General features: G+C 39.0%; 1 protein-coding gene across 1 annotated transcript; it reads right to left on the bottom strand.

Annotated features, from left to right (window-relative positions):
• Positions 1–480: 480 nt before the first annotated feature.
• LOC149015874 (Tyrosyl-tRNA synthetase, class Ib, bacterial/mitochondrial) lies at positions 481–23,080 on the bottom strand. Its single transcript, XM_089156241.1, has 11 exons — positions 22,857–23,080; positions 22,309–22,429; positions 22,021–22,168; positions 7,192–7,481; positions 7,009–7,105; positions 6,581–6,686; positions 6,412–6,494; positions 6,044–6,189; positions 5,211–5,316; positions 1,170–1,229; positions 481–1,070 (listed from the first exon to the last, which is right to left on the bottom strand). Exons 2-11 carry the CDS (start codon positions 22,404–22,406, stop codon positions 1,050–1,052), a joined length of 1,155 nt encoding a protein of 384 aa, XP_089012367.1. The 5' UTR covers positions 22,407–22,429; positions 22,857–23,080; the 3' UTR covers positions 481–1,049.
• Positions 23,081–23,862: the final 782 nt, after the last annotated feature.

The raw sequence follows: 23,862 nt of genomic DNA, 5'->3' as shown, positions 1-23,862 counted from the left end.
CTTTAGAGTCCACTTGCTAGCATACTAACTAGCTTGTTCTATCCTCGTTCTTCTCAAAGCACTGGACTAATTTTAATTCCACATCATTTCTCTTTCTGTTCACCACCCACTTCACTTAAATGGAAATTGATTCACCCACCTGAGACTTAGTTGTCATGAAAATCCCTCAACTTGATCAATCTTCTGTAACCTGTCGAACAGTCAATCAATCCTTTAACCTGTTCGGCCCATGCAGGAAAGGCAAACAATCTGCTTTGAAGGATATCTCAGGCTGGAAATTGAGGACTCAGTCCTCATTAAATTGAGGACTGGGGACCTAGCAAGTCACAGAAACATTGCTACTAATGAATGTGTTCTATTCATATTCCATGGTTTGTCAGAATCACTAGTCTGTAGCTACTATGAGTCTGTCCTGTTTTAACACATAAATCAAAGCTACGGCACAACTAATGATTCATGGTAATTTATGCATACCAAAACGGTGCAAACCAATTATGGATGTCGATGCCACCTAAAATGCAAGTGGTGTTGAAGTTGCTGTTATTTGTCGTGGGCTTAATAACTATTCATGTTAAAGAACCAGTAAAAGCATGGATTTGCCGAAATATGATACAAAGGCAGGAACAGTCCTATGAAGTGCTTCCTATACATTGTAGGAATAGATTTTGCTCTCAGATGCATTCCGAAGCAAAAAAATAGAAAAGTAAGAATTGAGTTTCAGAGATGTTCTAGACCCAAAACCTATTTCCAGAATGCTATCAAAAATAATGACATACAAGTTTTGTCCTCCGTTGATCTGGGAAAGACAACGATTCCAGTTATTTTAAGGAAACTGCCATCTTTTTGAACAAAGCATGATAAGTTTCAATCAAAGTATCTAGAGTCGCAATTGGAACAAAACCTGAACTTCAATTCCACTTTTCACTAATTTAGTATGCACTTGGCTCATAATTATCAATCAAATATCTGAAGTTTTTTCAAAGACGTACATAACTCCAATTCTATGGAAATTTGGAATTTGAAAGTCTTGCTGGCACAAACAAGTATTTTCACCTGCTAACTCTGTAAGCCTGAAATTTGTAGAAAATTTGATTAGTCCTCAGCCACTTGAATCAATAACTAAGGACAAACACACAGAATGATGGTATGAAAACGAGATTAACACTTACCCTAACTTTCTTTAGTAGATCCCTGGCAGCAGCATCATTTGCAAAATGATCTCTCACAGGCTGTGAAAGGGAAACAAATATACAATTTAGAATGTAGCAAGTAACAGTAAATAGGACAAGATCTTTTCCTTGATCAACAGTAGTTCATTGCCCATTTTAAGCATAACTAGCTTATTGGCTTCTTTACCCACTAGTTAACATAAATGTCACATATATTGGAGAAAACAAAATACAAAATTTAGATAAGGGTTAACCTGTTTGTAAAAAAACCAGGAATAGAAGTCTATTGGAACCACTCTTTATTGCCCCCATGGACATTAGTACATTACTCCAAACTTATTTTAGTTTTTTCTTTTTTTTTTTGTAGTTTGCCTCTCACTCTCCCCCCCATAGGCACCCCCTAACCCAACCAGCATCCCCCCCCCCCCCAGCGGGGGGTTTGACCCAGTACTTAATGCATGGATAAAATGAGACATTGAAAGGCAAAAAAGAAATCTACAGAAAAGGTAAGAGTTAATCTATTTGCAACCTAACTGGTAACATCGGTAATAGAAGTTTACTGTAACCTCTCTTTGTTACCCCAAGGCACATTGCTTCCAACCTCTTTTAGATAAGGTCCTTTTTGTAGTTTTCCTCTCCTCCTTCAACTGCACTCCTACCCAACTTTGCTACTCCCCTGCCCTCGTGGGTAGTGAGCCAGTGCCTTTCCCCGCTCAGCAGCAGATGAATCCGTTTGACGAAAGTTTGTTGCTCATGATACATGATAACCATCTGGCCACCATGAAAGCATGACCTCAAAGCAGAGTCTCCTTGATTGTCTGGTCCTTGACCATGTTTCCGAGTACCCACCCATTCACTGGAGTGCAATTGCAAAAGTAAAAGGGGCTGGGTTTAAATATCCAAAAGATTGTTGAAACAAAATATAAATTTTTAGTTGCTTTCATGCTAAATCATGATGCAACCACTGCTCCATCACACTACTGTTTCAGACACGAGAAAGATTGGAGAGAATAAGGACTACTCAGGGAGGCTTCTTGAGTTGAAAATTATTCCAATTGCACATTCTCGGTATGGATTTGGGTTTTCATTTCCCCAAATTACCAACCATCAACGTTGCTATTTAATGCAACAATGCCTAGAAAACCAATTGGAAAAATCAATAATTCTTTTCAAAGAGTTAGATGGACAAAATTGCAAGAAGTCACGATATCAAGTAATATGAGAGGCACTCTTTACACAATAAAAGTAGCTCACTACACCAGAATACATTTTATCACTTGCAACACTCTTCCCAAGGCCCCAACCCAACCTACCCTACACCCGCCACTGCCCTCTCTTCTCACCTTCCCATCCTTGCTAAAATGGGTACTGTAAATTTGAAAAGGAAAACCCAGAAAAGATTGGTAGCAACCACCGGAGACAAAAGCAAGTCAGTGGTTCAAAGCATTTTATGCTTGCAATCTAATTTAAAATCCCACCAGATAACCTTCTCAATATCAATCTCACCTTAGCAACAAGTTGCTTTATTTAATTATTCTAAGCCTCTCTTCTCAAAGTCTCAACACAACTGATAAGCGACAAGTCGACAGGAGAATGGTTAATGACTGATGCGATAATTTGCAGGAGAATGCCAACACCGAGATCTCCTGATACAGATGCACAGCCTTATAGTTGCCTTGTGTAGCATGTTTTTTAGAAGACCTTCCTATCATAGTTGCTAAGAGGGAAGCTTCTATTTTCATATTTAAAGTATGATTTACTACATAAGTTTCTATATTGATTGTCCCTGCATGTTTAGAAGGCTAAGCTGTAAAGCCTTCAGTAGATTCTACATTTTCATTGAGTTTCTGATTTCAAATGTTGCTAAGTTGCGATGTTACTATTTTAAGTTTCTAATTGTGTAAGTTGGTCCAAATTCGTTTGAAGACAGCTCCTGTATTAGTTTGAGGCAATGAATGAACAAATGAAAGAATTTCGAGGCTTCACTGCACTCAAGAATGGGTTAAACTTAATACATGTTCTGACACCTCGAAAAACTGTGAGCGAGACCCAGGCTGAGGGCTAAATACAGGATTTTAAACAAGAACAAGCCTGAATGTGACAATACTTGCCTGTGAGTAGGTCTATTGGTTGCAACAAGATCCAAAATTCCTGATGAGTAGCCCTGGTAGAATTTCGAATAGGGGTATCTCAAAGGGAGTTTTAAGCGATCAGATCGACCCCAGATTTATATGGTGTGTTGAAGGGTTGGCTTCCTGAAAAGAATAGGGTTTTAACGCTTCGGATTTATGGGTAGTTTGGTGGGGGTACACAAGTTCAAGGGCTATTGTGGTCGAATTCAGATTAAATTTGAGTAGGGTGTCAGGTACATGGGGTATGATAAATGTAGAACAGGTTCAACTAAGAACCATTCTTCAGTAGGGAGAATAGCCGCAGCAATCCAACAAACCCTCAGTCAAAACACCCCTTAACATGATAGATTCTAGCAGTAGTTCAACCGGCTCTTCTATCTTCTTTTCCTCCTCTTTTTCCCCTTACCCTGCTCAATATTTTCTGCTAGGGCTAAAATCTGTGGGTACAACATCTAAAGAAAATAATCTGATGGTTCAAGTACATCCCAAACTGATCCCAAAGGCAGTAATTGTTGTTAGCAGCGGACTAAAGGTCGGCTGCCGCTCATGCTCTTACAAGTCTCCTTGTTATTGCAAATTCCGGGTTCAATATCTTCCCATCCTTCGAACAAAATCTGCTGAGATTTGGAGGACAAAACCACCCACCAAGACCTCCACTCAATAAAAAATCAGACCATCTCACTGCCGGTTCTGTCTTCTGCTCACTAAACTTGTTTCAACTTTCAACACAATTGATTAGCCAATTTATATCTCCATCTTCAGCCATCAATAGAAGCTGAGAATTATAGGCTTTCATCACCCCTATTAGCCCTTTGCAAAAAATTTGTTGGTAACAGCTGGGGACTGCAGGAGTCACACCTCTCATTCAGACCTGTGACTGTAATGTTTTGGCTACCACTTGATTATTTGCATTGTGGGTTATATTTGGGACTGTTAGTCTTGGGCATTCAGCTTATGTTATGTGCCCATATAATCCATTACCCCTTCAATCCTCCCAGTTGTAACCATAATTGCAACAAGCCTACCTAATCTTATCAGGCAAACTAATCTTCCAGGGACTTCCATCGTCATTCTCTTATCCTTTTTTTCTACTTTTATCATTTGCTCTTTTATAATGGGGGAGGAAATGGTTCAGAAGACCTCTCTCTATTGCAACTCGCCTGTCACACCTCCACCACTGTTTTCTGACTTCCTGCATCTGTCAACGAATCAGGGTGCTCTCTCTTGCAAATCATATAATTAACCTTCTCATTGAAATATCACATTATTATATAGAGGTTAAAATAGTCTGGTTAAATATTCTGCTGGTAAACAGATGCAAACTTCAGATAAAGGCACCTCCAAAAAGCTAGTAACTAAAGAAGTCTATATCTTAATGAGAAAAACAAACCACAAATAATGGAATGAAGTTCCAAAACACTTTCTTCAAAAAATAAATACATAGGATCGCTAAATTGATCCCAGTATCTGGTTATTATCAATACACATATCAATCAAGGCCGGAAGGATTTAGAGCACCCAATACATATCCACATCAGTTACTACTGATATGATACATATCAATAAGTCTCTTTAATTAGGCATGTATTGGACTGTATTGCAATGTATCAGCCAATACGGGCAAATAGTCTAGGGTTGGATATGCATTTGCCTTTTTATTCTATGGATTTACCTTGTAATTGGCCAATTTGATGATTTTTTACATCACTCAAAACACACCATAACTAAGATTCAGCTAGATTGATTGTTTCATAGAAAAATATTTTTCCAGGAATTCCTTCAAACAAATGAAAAGACAGACATTCTTTTCTTTTTCCGCAAAGATACCAAAGGGGTATTTTGTAGCATTATGTCAGTACTAATCAATTATAGAATACTAAGAATTGGAAAAGAGTGAAAATGAGCTCACCTGCAAAATCTTATTTAGAGACTTCGATAGAGCAGGTTTGAGGTCTGCTGGATGTAGTTCTCCTTTTTCATAGTCAGCAGTGATTTCTTGAAAGCTTTTGAAGGTCCTGAGGAAAAGGGAAATGAAACAATAAGCACAATTATTAAAGCTGCATAGTACTGTCTTAAAGTTCATTCAGGCTTCAGATGCATGAGAAAGGAAAACATAGGCCTGAGTTCCTTCTAAGCCTATATAAGCTGATATACACATTCAAGACCCATTAGGTTCAAAGTAAAATGGTGGTGTAACTGTCAACACCCCCCCCCCCCCCCCCAAACCAAGGAGGCCTCCCACAAAAAAAAATTAAAAAAAAATAAATCCTGCTCTGAGATTTTGTTATTACGTTAGTTACATAACTTTTTGAATGATCTCCAAAATTACCCTTCATATATGTATCCCAACCATGTTAAATCTCCATCTTCTCTCCCTTTAATGTGCAAATATGTAGCGGCTATTACATGCAAAGGGCAATATGGGCAACAAGATTCCAAACATTCAATTCAATTAATGGATCACTTGATTGGGGGAATTGGAAGATCCAAATATTAGGTTGGAGGGTCCAAAGTTTAACACCTCCCGAAAAGAAGTGCAGCAGCCACTTCAAATGTGCAGTTCTCAACACAGAAATCAATAGGGATTTCCACCCCAATTTGACTTCTAGGTAACATTTTCTGCCATCCTATTTGTCTTTTCTTAAAATATTTTACACAACATTTTCATCCAACTAAAGTGCATTCATGGAAAAATCTAAAACATCATGCAAGGTGGATGAGTGATAAACTTAACACACTTACTTGCTGCCACCATTTGCTGCATCTCGCTCTACTGTAAACTCACCAAACCATGGCAATACTATGTACTTGATGTACTCCAAACAAGGATTCCCTTCAACAACCATCGGTGGGCAGTAAGCTTTCTTTATCTTCAAATTGACTTCAGCCTGCAAAAGTATGAATGCCATCAGAATTAGCAATTTGACAATAAAAACAATCAAGATTAACTGAACAACAGGCTGGTGCATCCAAAACTGCGTCAGGGTTAACTTTCCAATGCTTTGAACAGAATAACATTTTTATTTGCCAAGGAATAATAGAGATCCCCCCCCCAAGCCACTAAACTTGAGTAGATGTTAAAGTTTCCATCATTTACTGAAACCACATACCACTTCATCCTCCATGAAGATGGAAGACGACGGATCACTTTTGGACATCTTCTCTTGCCCTTGCTGCAAACCTGGCAGCATGTCTACAAGTCACCAGCAACAGAAGTTAAATAGTTAGAGGCAGATAATACAATAGGAACACAGAGAGTATGGGCAAGTATAAGCATACGGTGTGACAAGATGATAGGCTTGTTCTTCCTTTTGATGTCATCGCAATATTCTCTGGCAAGCATGTTCACCTTCCGCTGATCCATGCCCAGCTGGCAGATGTCGGCCTATTCACAATAATAATTTTGTAGAAGAAACAATCAGCATTCTAAATTAAATTTTACTTTTATTATATAATGAAAAATAAAAAATAGTACCAAAAGTTAAATAAGTATTAATATCAAGAGTAAGTCAATATACAGATTTTCTTCCAGTGAACCCCAAGTTAAGAAAATACAAGCTACAATAACCCATATTCTGCATCTGAAGGTGTAATTAATAGTTTAATACAACCAACAACTTAAAGAATGTGCCAATCATAGGCCTAGACATCCCAACCAGCAGAAATGCATTCATACATACCCAAATAGAAAAGAAAGATGTCGATACCTTCAGAAAGAATATGTCAGCACACTGCATGCATGGATAGAAAATCTGTGCAGCTGTCAGTTCATCCTGCTCATTGCGACCCATAATTTGAGAACACCTGTAAACGGAGCATAACATTGTGATTCATAAGGTTTTAATTTTGAAGATGATTCAGATGACAAGGATACAGATATTTCCATATACCTTATTATCCTTGGAAGCTTGTTCCTCCGGGCAATATCCATTACAAGAGGCCAGTACTCATCCGACCGTGCATTAATTTCTTTCGAAGACCACAGAAATTCCACCTTGTCTCCCTCGAGATCCATTCCCACAGATTTCCAAATCTCAATCAAGTACTCTCCAACAGTTCTAATTTTCTTCAAGTCGCCTCCCATTTTGTTGTTTAACTGTGCAAACCAATCTGCAACCCATATCTTAACTTTGCATCCAGCAGATGTTAGTTTGTTCACATTTATTGCCTTCATGACACCCTGATAAATAAAAACCAAAGACAAAAGGCTTCATTCAGGAACCAGAACAACAATTCATGCATTACTATATAACATTACCAGATCAAACTGTTGGAACTAAATTTCAGCAATTCCCAAAAACTTGATTGATGGGGACATCACACCACAACCGCCCACTACTCGTTACTACCAGAGCCGGAGGCGGCAGAACATTTCCATGTAGTTCGGCTACTAGAGAAGGTCATCTGGACCTTAGGACCGTGGTCCACATGCCACATTTTTTCATATAGATTAGTATTTGTGTTGTTGGGTTATTTTGTAAGGGTAATTTAAAACTTTCCACAGTTTAAAGTTATTAGATTTAATTTTATTTCCTTGTGTTATTGGGGGTATTTTTGGTAGTTTCCTTTATTTTTATTTTAAGTATGTAACCAGCCACAAAGAGGAACCAATTAGAGACAGAGAAGACTCACGACTGCTGCTTTCTCTCTCCTGGCAGACAGCTCCTTCCCTCCCTCTCCAGGTAAGATTTTTTCTCTCTTTTGGTCTTGTTTCTTCACTAGAAAAATTCCTCTTTCTTTCCTCCACAAAGATCTACTCTTATTTTTTCCAAAGCAGCCATATTCTCCTTCCATGAAATTTTTTCTTCTTCCCAAAACCCCACGACTGCACCTGTTCTGCAGAAGAAAAAAAATTCCTTCCCTCTTTTCCTTAGTTTCTCTTATTTCCCTACGCAACGGCAGCCTCTGTTTTTCTGCCGGAAGTCTCTCTTCCCTTCTCTCTCACCTTTTTGTTTCTTTTCTTTTCTCTTCATCTCCTTGTTCCTCCAGCAGTACCCTCTCTGCCAAGAGTTTACTTCTCCTTCTTTTTCCACCCATTACAGCAAGTCTTATTGCTGAATTTATTGCCTTTGACAGCTGGTTCCTCTTGGTGATTGATTATATGTTAGTCAGGTTGGGATTAGGTTTCATACATTGATTGTATTACTTATTCCATTATTGAATGAAAGGAGATCACATTATCACTTGTCTGAATTATCTTTATTTCCTTGAATGTAATGCACTAACCCCATGCCTAGTTTTGTGGATTGGATAATTAGATCTGATTTGTTCTTCCTTAAGCCCCTTTATTTTGATTTTTGCATGTTAATTATATTCATCTTTGCTGAATACTAATTTTGTATAGCTCTCTTGAGTATGGAAATTAGTTGTGTGCTGTGCAAACCCCCTTCCTTCATGACTCCGGATCCTTTGTCTTGTAGAACACCCTAATCTAGGGCTGTCCTACATCAATCTAGTATCAGAGAGTGTTTAGAACATTCTGAATTTCCTTTATTTTGCATCTTAGCGTCTAGGAACCTTTGCATCAAGTTAGAATTTTAGTTCTTACCCAAAAGAAGAAACAAAAAATAAGGTGAATATTTTAGGAGCCGTAGGTTGTCCTTGCTGTAGTTTTCTCCCATACTTGGTACCTTGTGCATTACCACTCGTAGTGGTAAGTCATATCGCAACATGGACCCTACCTTGGATCTAGCATCTATACTTAGGGAGACATGTCGAGTTGAAAGCAAGCAGAGAAGCTCGAGAAGTAGAGAGTAACAACCTCCAATCCATTGAGCAAACCCTCACTGACAGGCTCACCATTGTGGAGACAACCCTCCCACAGATCACTAGGCAAACTACCCTTGTTGAGCACCCTCGGACCGACCCGGACTTAGAGGATCACCATTCGGTAGGTAGCAGAGTAGTAGGAAACCTTGTCATTGGGAATTTTCGAGGGAGAGGTAAGAGGTAATGACCCCCGTGGGTAGCGAGCCGTTCGGAATCCCCCTCCATACAGGGGTCATGATGACTTTGACCCTATGATAGAGGATTCGACTCCAAGAGACTTATTAAGGTAGATGCACCATCCTATGATGGTCAAATCGATGCCAAAATCCTACTTGATTGGATTAGGCAGATGGATAGGTTCTTTGACTTTTATGATATGCCAGAAGAGGTCCATTTTAGGTTTGCTAAGATGAAGCTAACTAGAGTGGCATAGGACTTTTGGACTGATCTAGAATCTCAAGCATATGACTTAAGACAAGAGCCAAAATGCAAGAAAGGCTCAAGGCAGAGTTCTTACCTATGATCTATAGGTTGCAACTCTTGAATAAGATGAACGCCCTGAAGAAAGGGAGGCTATCAGTCACTAAGTACATGAGTAAATTCAATGAATTAAAGATTAGGAGCCGTACTCATGAGGATCGGGAGCAAACTTTGTTTAGATTCCTAACTAGACTTGACACTAAGATCCAATTACACATACCACCCCACATGGTGCGTGATGTTCCCCAAGCCTTTAGGATAGCCTTGGGAGTTGAGAAGACCTTGAAACCCCCCTTCAAAAGGAGGAACACCTCAATAGGGGATGCAAGCTACAAGAGGCCTCAACTTCCACAAGCACCCCGAAACCACCCAGTAACCCGCCCAAGCCCTTTGACAATAAAGGTAAGGGCATCTTAGGAGCTAGCCCCGTGAGGTGTTTCAAGTGCCAAGGTACTAGACACACTGCCAGAGAGTGCCCCATCTGAAATCTTTATATGGAGGATCATGAGGATTGTGGACTTCAGGATTTTAAAGTGACGATTATGAGGATCATCGTCCCCAAAAGGATATTTATGATGAGGCTGATGGAGAGCTCAGCACCTCTAGATTAGGACTAGTGAGACATATTGTCACATCCACCTTGCCGATACCCTATCTGGAATACCCGAGTGTGTGATCCATAGCCCCGAAGATCAAGTTTAGGAACGATCATATCTATTTAGCACAATAACATAATCAAAAGCAAGAACAAATCATTGTATTCAAGTAATTTATTAATAATAGTCAAGAAATGATCTTAGAAGAATCAAAAAAGAATATCAGAGTGTGAAATAACAAGATACCCAATCAAAAGACAATTGTAGAGTATAGAAGAAATCTACCCCACAAGCATGTGCAAAAGGTAGATCGAAATCTAAAGCAAAGCTCTAAGCTAATACAAGTAGAAAAAAAAAATCTAGAAGAAACAAGAGGATCTAATCCACATCTTCAGTCGGCTCTTCTTCTTCTTCAGTCTTCATCTTCTTCACCTTTGGGTCATGCTCTTGCAACCTCAAATCAGCATCAAGCATACGATCCCATCGGCAAACAAGACGATGCCGGCTGCCGTCAATAGGAGCCATCAATGCAGTCCAAATCTGAGTGTTGGCTGCCTCGCTGGTCAACACTTTGTCCAAGGACTTCCGGAGTTGTACCATATATGGAAGGGTCCTCTGTGTTGTGGCACGAGTTCTCTTCCGGTCCTGTAATGTCATCTAAAAACAAGTCCCCCGAAGGGTAAGCTCAAAAGAACTTAGCAAGTAATCCAAACATAATAAGCATCTTCACATGCAATCAAAGGCAAACATCTGTGCAATGATATGAAACAATATATGCAAATATGCTTCTAACTCTATGTATGTATGTTGGTCTCTATTGGCAGACATATTTTAAGTCATAGCACCATACTTCTTTGGGTAGGTCAAGTCACTCTCCCTCAACCATCTAGGTATCTTGGGCTCTGCCGATGGTAGTTGGGTCCTGCATCCCTCAGTACATTCCATGGCTGGGTTTTAGGTCACCACTCTCTCACATCACCATTGGTCCAAGTACTAGCGCATGTCAAGGTAAAGCCTAGCCAAATGCAAGTCTTCTACTTAGTTATATCAACTTAGATCCAGATATGTCCATTCCTCGCCTCGTGCGATCCTTTCCGGTATCCTTCTCACTAGAGTCAGCGTAATCCCGGACAACGGACTTATTAACCCTATTGATCATCCACAAATAATAGATGGGAAGCTCTTATGTCCTCTCACGGGTTGGCTACCGGTCTTGAGCGCCCATGAGCCCAAGTCCACTATTTGCAACCCTACCAATAAATGGCCCCCACAATGTGATTCATGTCCTCTCACGGGTTGGATACCGGTCTTGAGCACCCACAAATCCCCATTGCTGCCATAGGGGCATTCGGTCTCAATACCTTTCCGAATCGGGTCTAATATAACAGGGGATTCCTAGCCAAACACTGCTAGACCAATCTTAGGTATGTCAAACAGTAGTTAGGGAAAGAGTCAAGGGGCACCATAGGAGAGTGTCACATACCACATCCACTGGTGTCCAATGACAGAAACACCAATAGGGCATTCCCCATTCCACAACTACGACCTAGGCATCCACATCACATCATAATTCCATACATATCATATTCACACTCATATCCACATCATAGTCCATACCACATTCTCATAATCAATAATCAATTCTAATATGTAATTCACAATATGGACAAGCTACTATAGTTGCAGAAGTATTATGATGTAAAGGAAATTAAACAATAGTAGCTAGGTCATTCATTCATGTCATATTACAATAAGACATGTAAATAGGCATATTGTGAGTTGGAATACTCGCCTCGAAATCCGAACTTATAGTCTTCACATAAGAGATCAGAGAACATATCCAAAATCACCTAAACAAGCTTGACAAAACATGTATAGGTCATAAGAAACAATTCCCAAAAGATTGGAGTTGAAACAGAGCAAAAGTGAGAAAATTCTGTTGTTGACAGCATGCTTGGTTGATGCCTTGGTTGATGGGATCGACCAAGCGGATCGACCAAGCAAATTCAGTACGGACAGAATACATTGTTTTGGTCATAACTTCATCCTTTGAAGTCCGATTGATCCAAAATTCAAAGGGGAACTTCACATGAACATACTAAGACTATCTAGCATGGTTTAGACATCATCCATGGTCAAAAATCATAACTTTCTAATTTGGAAACATGACTTTCTAAATTGGAAACAACATGGTTTTCATAGCGAACACACCATGAATTCAAGGGAGGAATTAGAGGGAGCAAGGCTTCACTCTAATGGAATATCAGTAACAAATCAAGGATAAGAACTATCATAAGAATGGATCAAATCATGCTAGAGAAATAAGATCAAACATACATTCATGAAGATATCCATAATTTCTTTTAGAAAATCAAATAGGGGGATCATAGCATCATTAGAGTGAATGGAGATTCATTCACAACCTTGAAGATTGTAGAAGAGGTATATGCAAGGATGCAATACCATCTTCATAATCACAGCAAGAGTAAATCAAATAAATACTAAGAGATTACTAACCTTGAATGAGAGGAATCAAAATAGAAACTTGCTAGAATGTTTAAATCAATAATCAACATAGAAAGCTAGAATGGCTAGAATGAATGGGAATTCATTCAAAGAGGTGAAATACATTAGTTCAGTAGTAGAAACTAAGAATATACATGTCAAACATTGATTAGAAAGGAAAAACTACAGTAGGATGATCATGCTGTCCATAACTCAATCAGAACATGTAGGATTGCCATATGGCTTCAAGGATTGCATAGAGTGATTGGGGGTTCACTTTAAGACACAAGGAGATCAGAAAATAGATAGTTACAGTAGTGTAATACATTCTCCACAATCAAAACATTAAGCTAGAACAGTAGAAGAAGAAATTAGAGAAGAAGGTAAAACACTAACCTTGTTGAAGATGAAACCAAATTAATAATTAGGAGGAATGCTTGGGGATTTTCCTTGGCTTGAGGAGGAGGCTCTAGGGTTCTTCCCACGTTCACTAGCAATAGAGAGGCCAAACAATAGGGTTTAACACAAGGTTGCATTATATAGAGGATCCTAAGATTAAAACTTCCAAAAATAACAAATTCAGCATCCGGAGCTGCCTTGGTTGATGCCTTGGTCGATGGGATCGACCAAAGGGTCTTCCTTCATCAAAATGCTGAATTTTGGGTCTTCAGAGTTAGCTCCACCACTTGGGCCTATAGCCAACTTAGGGAAAGGTCTGAATTGACTTTCTAGGATCTTCTAAACCTATCCACACTGAACTTTGGGTCCCACATACAGATCAAATATCCACAAGTCACTTCTTTATCCCAAAATAAATAGGGTGTCCAGATTAGGTTTAGGGCTGGATTTCACACATATGACCACACAGACCCCATCCAGCGACAAGCTTAAGGCTATTGATATTTCTCGTCTAGGTGTAGTGCGTTGCATGATATCGCAACCCGAGGGCAATGAAGAAGACTGGTGGCAGACTAATATTTTCATCACCTACACTTGCCACTAGGGATAAGAACTATCAAGTTGCCATTAATAGTGAGAGTTGTATAAATGTGGTGGCACAACATATTGTGTCTTGCATGGGGCTTAAACGTGAGGCTCACCCAAAACCTTACAAGGTTGCATGGATCGATCAATCCTCCATTCCCATTAGGTTGAGATGTTTATTCCCCACACTTTGCAGGCTATAAGGATAGAATTTGGTGTGATGTCCTTGACATGGATGTCGCCCACACCATTTTAGGGGGAACTTGGATCTATGATTTAGATGTCACAAATTATGGAAGATCCAACATTTGTGTGTTTAAGTTCAATGGGAAGAAAAATAAGTTGACCCCTTGTGTCCCTGAAGAGATTAAAGTCCCCAAGAACAAACGAAGCACTACAAAACAAACCCCTATGAAAGCACTCAACATCTTTAGTCAAAAGAGCTTTGAAAGGGAGTGTAAACAAACACAAGTTATTTATGCCCTGGTTGCCGAATAGAGTAATACAAAGATGTCACGCGTAATCACTAAGGCACCCAAGGAAGTGCAATCTTTATTGAGGGAAATTCAAGCAATTGTTCCCCGAGGAACTTCCAAATGAGCTACCACCTATACGTGACATTCAGCATGCCATCAATCTAGTTCCAAGCTCATCCTTGCAAAATTTACCTCACTACCGTATGAACCCTAAAGAGCATGCCGAGTTGAAAAATGTAGTTGATGACCTTCTCCAAAAGAGTTTCATTCGGAAGAGTCTTAGTCCCTATGTTGTGCCCTTTTTGCTCACGCTAAAAAAAGATGGTACATGGTGTATGTGTGTGGACAGCCAAGCCATAAATAAAATCATCATTAAATACAAGTTTACCATACATAGACTCGACAATATGCTTGACATGATGGCTAGTGCTACCATATTCTCTAAAGTTGACCTAAAAAGCTGGTACCACTAGATAAGGATGAGACCAAGGGATGAGTGGAAGACAGCCTTCAAGACTAAAGATGGCTTTTATGAGTGGCTAATCATGCCTTTCGGGCTTTCTAAAGCCCCCAGTACCTTCATGAGGATCATAACAGAGGTGTTGAGGCCCATTATAAATAAGTTCCTAGTGGTCTACTTCGATGACATCCTTATTTATAGTAAAACCCAGGAAGCTCACCTTAATCACCTATGTCAGGTATTCCAAACGCTTCTGAAAGAGAAGTATTATGCTAATCTTAAGAAATGTACTTTCTTCAGCGACCAGGTGGTGTTCTTAGGTTTTGTTGTGTCAGCCAATGGAGTATCAGCTGTGACCCAAAGAAAGTTATGACAATAGTAGAATGGCAAAAACCAACCAATATCCATAAGGTTGGGAATTTCCACGATTCGACTACTTTCTACATGAGGTTCATCCACAAATTTAGTACCATTATGGCTTCTATCACTAATTGCATTAGAAAAGGGGAGTTTAAATGGACTAGAAGTGCTACTACGGCCTTTAAGGAGATCAAAAGATTGATGTCTGAGTCCCCAGTCTTGAGCTTACCAAATTTCTCTAAGATCTTTGAGGTAGCTTGTGATGCAGTAGGGGTACATATAGGAGTTCTTAGTCAAGAGTCCCACCCTGTTGCCTGCTTTAGCGATAAGTTGAATGAAACTAAGCAACGGTACTCGAAATATGATAGAGTTTTACGCGATAGTACAGGCTTTGAGATATTGTTGTTATTATATGCATAGTCTGTGTGAATGCCTTGTTGCAGCAGCATAGTGCCTATAGTCGTGTGAAGTCCCCTGTTGCACAGTACGCGACAGTACAAAGCCGTTGATGCCCTTAGTCAAGTGAATGCCTTATTGCAGTAGCATAGTGCCTATAGTCGTGTGAAGTCCCTACTGCATAGTCTGAGTAGGTGCAAGTTGTTGGGTTTGAGCGGATGAAGGGTCAGTATCATATTTGCCCTGATTTTGGAGGGATCTTCACTACTTTTAGTAGTGACCCACCCAAGCCACATCCTGATTATACCCTGAGAGACGGATTCTTATTTAGAGGTCACAGATTATGCATTCCTAAGACTTCATTGAGAGACCATCTGATTTGGGGAATGCACAGTGGCAAAGCCGCCAGACACTTTAGTCGAGATAAGACCATTCCATTAATAGAGGACTAGTTTTATTGGCCTGGCTTTCAGAGAGATGTAGTGTGTGTCATTTGCCATTGTCGTGATTGTCAAACTGCAAAATAGCACAAGCAGAATACAAATTTGTGCACTCCTCTACCCATTCCCCACTCCCCATGGCAGGACCTTAGCATGGACTTTGTGTTAAGCTTACCGAGGACTTTGAGAGGAAATGACTCTATTTTTGTGGTAGTGGATTGCTTCTCAAAGATGGCCCACTTCATGCCATGCTCGAAAACATCTGATGCCTTTAAAAGGCAAATTGTTCTTTCATAATGTCGTCAAGTATTATGGCCTTCCCCTCACTATAGTGTCTAACAAAGATGTCAAGTTCACTAGTCACTTCTAGCACCTTGTGGCGCATGTTAGGCACCAAACTCCGATTTTCCACAGCGTTCCACTCTCAGACTGACGGTCAGACCTAGGTTGTTAATAGGAGTTTAGGTGATCTTCTTAGATGTCTAGTTGATTCTGGGTACCTAAGATCCTATTCTGTCCCATGCTAAGTTTGCCTATAATATGTCTAAGAACTGAGTCCACTGGTCTGTCTCCTTTCAAGATTTCGTTAGATTTTCTACCTAAAGCCCCCATAAATCTTACAACTACCCTAGTTAGCTCTAGAGTTAGTGAGTTAGTCGAGTCTTTTGCACAGTGCATACATGACTTACATTCATAAATACAAGAACAGATTACTCCAAGCAATGAGGAATATAAGTCTCGTGAGATGTTCACCGAAAGCTACAAGAGTTCAAAGTAGATGACTTGGTAATGGTTTGGATCCACCCCACTAGGTTTGTGAGAAGAAAAGCGAGCAAGCTTCATGCTTGTGGGGCAGGCCCATACAAGGTAACTAAGAGAATTGACGCAAGTGTGTATCTGATTGACTTGCCATCTAATATAGGGATAAGTAACATCGTCAATGTTGAAGACCTCACTAGTTACCATAACCAACACACTACCCCTTCACCATACCCATCTACAACTGTAGAGTCCCCTCTTGATATTGCCCACATTACACCTTCTCCTCCATTACCCCAATTTACCACCTTACCTAAGGAGATTGAGGGTGTGCTAGATGAGAGAGTCACTTCCGCCACCCATAGAGGACGGCATGAGTTTTTTATTAGATGGCATGGACAACCAACGAGCGATGATTCTTGGATCACATACGAGGAGTTTCAGCAATTGGACCCCGACTTCTTAGAGTACTATCAGAGCTCTCATTCACGGAGGTGAACTCTTCGTAGGCGAGGAGGATTGATGGGGACATCACACCACGATCGCCCACTACTCGTTACTACCAAAGCCAGAGGCAGCGAAACCTTTCCATGTGGTTCAGCTACTAGAGAGGGTCATCTTGACCCTTGGGACTATGGTCCACATGCCACGTTTTTTCATATATATTAGTATTCATGTTATTGGGTTATTTTGTAAGGGTAATTTGGGACTTTCTTTCCACAGTTTAGAAGTTATTAGATTTTATTTTATTTTCTAGTGTTATTGGGGGTATTTTTGGTAGTTTCCTTTATTTTTCTTTTAAGTATGTAACCAGCCACAAAGAAGAACCAATTAATGAAGAAATTAGAAAAAGAAAAGGCTCACGACTGCTGCTTTCTCTCTCCTGGCAAACAGCTCCTTCCCTCCCTCTCCAAGTAAGCTTTCTTCACTAGAAAAATTCCTCTATCTTTCCTCTACAAAGATCTACTCTTATTTTTTCCAAAGCAGCCATATTCTCCTTCCCTACTAAAACTCCTTCCCTCTTTTCCTTATTTTCTCTTATTTCCCTACCCAATGGCAGCCTCTGTTTTTCTGCCAGCAGTCTCCCTTCCCTTCTCTCCTACGTTTTTGTTTCTCTTCTTTTCTCTTCATCTCTTTGTTCCTCTGGCAGTACCCTCTCTGCCAAGATTTTACTTCTTTTTTTTCCTCCCCTTACAGCAAGTCCTATTTCTGAATTTATTGTCTTTGACTGCTGGTTCTATGTAGTTGTAAAAGTTTCTCTTGGTGATTGGTTATATGTTAGTCGGGTTGGGATTAGGTTTCATATATTGATTGTATTACCTATTCCATTATTGAATGAAAGGACATCATATTATCACTTGTCTGAATTATCTTTATTTCCTTGAATGTAATGCACTAACCCCATGTCCTCTTGGTGATTGGTTATATGTTAGTCGGGTTGGGATTAGGTTTCATAAATTGATTGTATTACCTATTCCATTATTGAATGAAAGGAGATCACATTATCACTTGTCTGAATTATCTTTATTTCCTTGAATGTAATGCCCTAACCCCATGCCTAGTTTTGTGGATTGGATAATTAAATCTGATTTGTTCTTCCTTAAGCCCCTTTATTTTGATTTCTGTATGTTTATTATATTCATCTTTGCTGAATGTTGATTTCATATAATTCTCTAAGTATGGAAATCAGTTGGGTGCTGTGCAAACCCCCTCCCTTCATGACTTAGGATCCTTTGTCTTGTAGAATACCCTAGTCTAGGGCTGTCCTACACCATTAATCCCTTCTCAATTCAATAAAGCTTAATCCATTGTGTTTTATTAAAAGACCAGACCTTATAACCAAGCTGCACAAAAGTTCCCCGAGAACATAAGATATGTGTTAAAGCCCTTGACTCTAGATGGCAGGGTAAAACTAAACTGATCACTCTGCTGATTCAAGGAAAAACCTAAGAGAAAACGAATATTACTCCCTCATAAGGACCTTGCTTTGTGAAGAATCTAAAGGTCTTTCTTCTGAATTTCATGATATTAATTGGAATTCTGGAAAATGACTCAGACCCATCTAACTTTCTAGCAAAGGAAATGGGTAATTCTTGCATACATAGATGGGTAAACTAAGTAGGTTAGTAACCAAATTGTAGTTCAGGCAGCTAATTAATCCATTCGAGTTGAATCACGAGAGCATGTTCAACAGGTTAAAAGTTCGCACAAGAATTACAATCAAAGTAAAAAGAAAATCTAAACCTAACTGCCAAACAAATCCAACTGTCGTAATATCAAAAGTTGGTAACAGAGAACGAAAAACAAAAAAGAAAGGGGAACTCCACAGCCAGCAGAAGACACCCAAAAAAGGCTTCCAATAGAAGTGACTTTGATTATGATGAACTAATGGAGAAGAGCACCGACACAGAAAACCAGTAAGCGACCAATTGCAGCTAGGATCAACAAAATAATGAAGAACAACTTAACTATGGGAAACTTTTGTTGCTTCTCTTATTCAGTTTATGTATGAAAGATGAATATAAAGGCTAACAATAAGAATAAAGAGTTACAGATGGGGAAATAGGATCAGCTCTCTTGACCAGGCTCTAATCACAACGCTCTAAACCCCCCCCCCCACAATAGGATTAAAAGGGTCATCATGACAAACAAGATTGAAAATGGGTTTAGTATTGTGAGCATCAATAAATCATAATCACTTCAAATATTTCTCACACCATATACAATTATGGCAGAAGTCTAACAAACTTTTAAACACTAATATAAAATAGATTAAATTGTAACTCAAAGTGCTGGTGGCACCACAACTACAAAAAATTAAAAGTAAGGCCAGCCATCAGTGGTTATCCACTGTGAAATAGAATCAATGAAAAGAAAAATCAATATCAAATTAACTGGTTATCCATTGAAAATGACACTATCAAGTGTCCTCAGCCTGATAGCCATTCTCTCCAACATCTAAATCACCATCCACCATTCATTCACTATTCACATTAGCATGGAGCCTATTAACATCTGAACATTTTATTACATATGCTCAAGAAAGCTTAGTGAATGAGAGGAAACACTCCACACAAACAATTTTGATAAAGTCATAAAACCAAATGTCTTTGAAAACAAGAGAAAGTACTTCAAATCATATGCTCTGATGCTCAAATGTTGTCAAATGTAAAACATAAATCAAAATCATTCTAAGAGAATTAAAGCCACAAAACACCACATTAAACTCTAGTATACGTACTACTCTTTTCCTGATCATTTTATGGTGTTAATATCTGATATGAGTTGTGATTGTGGCAGCGCCACAGTGAGACATTAATGTGATAGGGTATGTATGTATGGAGCTTGATGTCATATTACACGGCTTTTGATTCATTTGAGCTAGATTTCATTTTATGTTTTCCAGTTAATAAAATCTGGCTGATGCAGGTCCACAGACCAAACCTGGTCTCAGGCCACAGCTACAGCTACTCAAGGTAGTTCAAGTTATAGCACTTACTCCACCTAGTCCATGCTATATCCCTTAACTCCCTCCCTCTCTAATGCATTTCCTATTTTGGAGCTTGGATATCATGATGACCCTTCTACTCCTAGGGTGGGCTTCAGGGCACTACTGATGTCGCCCTTGATTGAGATGAATCAGCCAGGGCCAGTTAACCAAGATGTCTACAGAACCAGCCAATTCAAGTAGACCAAAACTGAGCATGGGGCCCATTGGAGTCCTAGAGTTAGGGTTAATGGTGGGTTATGTGAAGTAGGTGGGAAGAGAAATATATGCTGAAAGTCACAACTAAACCAGGCGGTTAATTTGGAGCTATGGATGATTCCTACCAGAAATAGGACAGATACCTAAAAGGGTAATGTCAAGCAATCAGCTACGTGGGTGACTAAGAAACACGGATTCAGTCTCTCTTAGGTTAGGAGAAGATTCACCAAACCTTAATCAGGTTTCAGTGGTCAGAGTTAGCTAGGTAAAAGTCTTGCGAAAACACTGCCCATGTTCTTCTTGAAACTAGCAGGTTTCCAAAATAGCAGTTTGAAATTGAAAACTTGAATAAAATAGATATATGGATGTTAGGTCTGTATAGAAATCTTGGACTTGGAAGAATAGGGAATTGAATGCTGGAATGATATATGGGAGCTGTGGGTTCTAATAGTAAATCTAGGCTGTGGTAGGTTTTATTAAACTTGAGTTTCCAAAAAACATTAATGGAAAGATGGGAAGAAAAGAAGATCGTTCAAATGATATTCCCTTACAAAGTGCAGGATTCCCAAGCTTTACTTTCGGCAGATCTGCTTAGAAGATCATTCCACGATCAATCACAAAGTAGGGTTCCATCCATCCTCCTAGACTTTGGACCATCAAGGAAACAGTACTTAAATACCCAACAAGCAACTCTCTTCCAGAGAAAAAGGCACCAGCCAAGCAATAGTTATAAGCAAATTTTGAATTCTCTAATATATTTTCTATTTCTCCACAATGCAGTAAATATAGGGGCTAATCAGCCTTACAAACTCCAAGCCAAAGTAAAAATAGAAATACTAATAACAACCAACTCAACCCTTGTCAGAATGGAGTTCCTAAAAATTAGCTATTTACTAGTAGTACTTGTATCAAATTAACTTCTTACTCCAACTCTATTTGAAAAGGAATTCCTGAAATATCTTACCAAGAACTGACCCAAACTAACTCAAATTAAGTCATGTGACTTTAAGTGGTCACATGACCACTACAACATAGTTAATAAAACCAATTAAAAGAACTAAAATCTTATAACACCTTGGTACACATGTTTTAGTCTTAAAGGGGAGCTCCCTTACCAAGTAAACCAATGGATCAAAGGGTTCAAACTACATATGACCCAACACTAGGCTTATTCAACTAACAAAAAGTCCAATTGGTTTTGGAACTGTATGAGGTACACTCTCAGCCCATCATCCTCTCACCCAGGGCCTCTCAGTCACAGCTCTTATCATGCTGCACCTCACAGCTTTTGATTTTTTTCCCTCCAATCTATGTAAGCCTCATTCTTCTACGTATATTAACCCAATTATAGAGCAAGCCACTACCAATCTGATAAGAAAATAAATAAATCTACAGAAAATGAAACTACAAATTAATATAACTTATAAAATAATAGAAACTACCCTATAGGATCTAGCTGACATGCATCAAAATAGAAATTACTACTCTAGAGAAGAAAATAAAATAGTACCAAACTGAAATTAGAAATTAAAGCGCACTTTCTAAATATTGAACTAGAGACTAAACGTTGGTGATTTAGGATAGAAACTTTCTCTGCTCAATGGGCCACAGTATCTTTCAAAAAGCATCCCCACACAATGGGAAAAATGGAGTATTAATGTGAAAGATACCATGAACACATGAATAAATCTATGAATACATAAAAAAGAAACAACTGATAAATCTATGAATACATATAAAAGAAACAACTAAACAAGTTAATCTTTAATAATAAAAATAATAATAAACCTGAGCAATGTGCATTCTCCCAGAAGGCTCAAAGCCGTCATAGCAAATAATTTCTGGCTTCTTGGCAAGCAGATTCAACAACTCATCCTCTTGTATGCATTCTTCTCCAATACTCCTTATAATCTGGAATCTCTCCTCTAGTGTCATCCTGAGCAAATGAAAATCAGAACTCTCAAACTTCGTAATCAAAATTTGGCATTGAAAAAAAAAAAAAGTAACCTCTAACCTCGCCTCAAAAAGAAAACAAAACAAAACATAACTCATCTCAAATCAGCTTCAGATCCTTACCCAGTCCTTTGATTCGAACTGCTTGAAGATGAATCTTGAGCTGCCGAATTCACCGACAAGGCCTCCATGTCCTGAGATACTTTCTCCTCTTCTGCCATGGAATCTCTCTCGAAGACCAAATCTAAATTAGAAAGTGGGGTGAGAGAGACATGTGGACAAAGGCATTTCAGCATCCAGACCTTAGTAAGTTCAGGAATGGCGATAAATGGGTACAGCCGTACAGGTACATATTCAATTAAAAACTTATCAAAAGCCAGCTTAATGGAACATGTACAGCAAGGAAAACTATGCACACACATTCACAACCTGAAGAATGCACAGGATGTAGATTGTCGATGGAAAATCAAAGCATATAAATTAATAAAAAAGAAATGTCATCTAAATCATCAAAATCAATGACTCTTAAGCCAAAAATAAAATATGCGGAGACAAAGAAGCTAAACAATGTATATGATGGCAATGTCTGAGAAAAGACTCTACCCAAAAAAAAAAAAATGTCTGAGAAAAGACTTACAGATGGAGACTGAGAAGAGAAGAGAGATACTCACAGCTGCAATCACCGGCCAACGGAGAAGAAGAGGAACAGAGTGCGTCCGCACTACTTCGCTGGCCACGGAGAAACGTATTAACCCTTGGATGAAGAATTGCAGGCCACTACAAACGAAAGTGAGAAAGGAGGCAAAGAAGATGGAACCGATAGCTAGGGCTCCAAGATTTCGAACAGGAGTTTTAGTTTTGGCTGAAAGTTTTTTTTTTTTTTTTTTTTTTCATGAAGAAAGACGAGGGTTTGTAAAGAATAAAGCAAGAAAAAACAAGAAAAACAAAATGAAAACTGAAGGCACGATCTTTCGCATTTTACAGGAAAATGAAAATTAAATAAAAATTAGAGATTTTTATACGTGGGTTTCCTTAATAGGGGTGCTAGTTTGGCCCAGACTAAGCCCTTCCTGAGCCCGAATAGGGCATGGGCTACAGATTTTGGCCCTAAGAGCGGACGGGTTATGGCCATGAACTAGGTCCAAGGGCGGGCTTAGGATTACTCTCTGGCTTGTCCCTGATTTATCTTGGCCCTGATTTTGACATTAATCTTGGCTCTAATTATAATCCTGATTCTGACCCTAATTATAATCATGATTCTTGCCCTAATTCTGACCCTCATTCTGACCCTGATTTTGACCCTAATATTGGCCCTAATCTTGGCCCTGATCTTAGCCCATGATTTTGGCCTAATCTTGGCCCTGATTTGAATTTGGACCCGCCACTCATTTGGAGGAATTAATTCTAATCCACATGGGTGAATACTTGACACGTATCAAATTTTAAAAACATGATCATGTTTTGTAGAAAATTATTAAAAATAAATTATATCATCATTACCAATGTAGTAAGCATCCATTTGATTTTGGCCCTAATCCTTACCCTAAATTTGGCCCTAATCCCTACCTAAATTTGGCTCTAGTCTTAATGTTAATTTGATAATGATCATGTACTAGATTTTTATCATAATCTTTATATTAACATTGATATAACTATTAGTCACGATTTTGACCTTCA

This window comes from Hakea prostrata, chromosome 5 (assembly GCF_041222555.1).
Source record: "Hakea prostrata isolate BN-2017 chromosome 5, UWA_Hpros_2, whole genome shotgun sequence".
Taxonomy (NCBI): domain Eukaryota; kingdom Viridiplantae; phylum Streptophyta; class Magnoliopsida; order Proteales; family Proteaceae; genus Hakea; species Hakea prostrata.
Note: the sequence above shows the minus strand (reverse complement) of the source record. Positions and strands in the feature narration are given on the sequence as shown.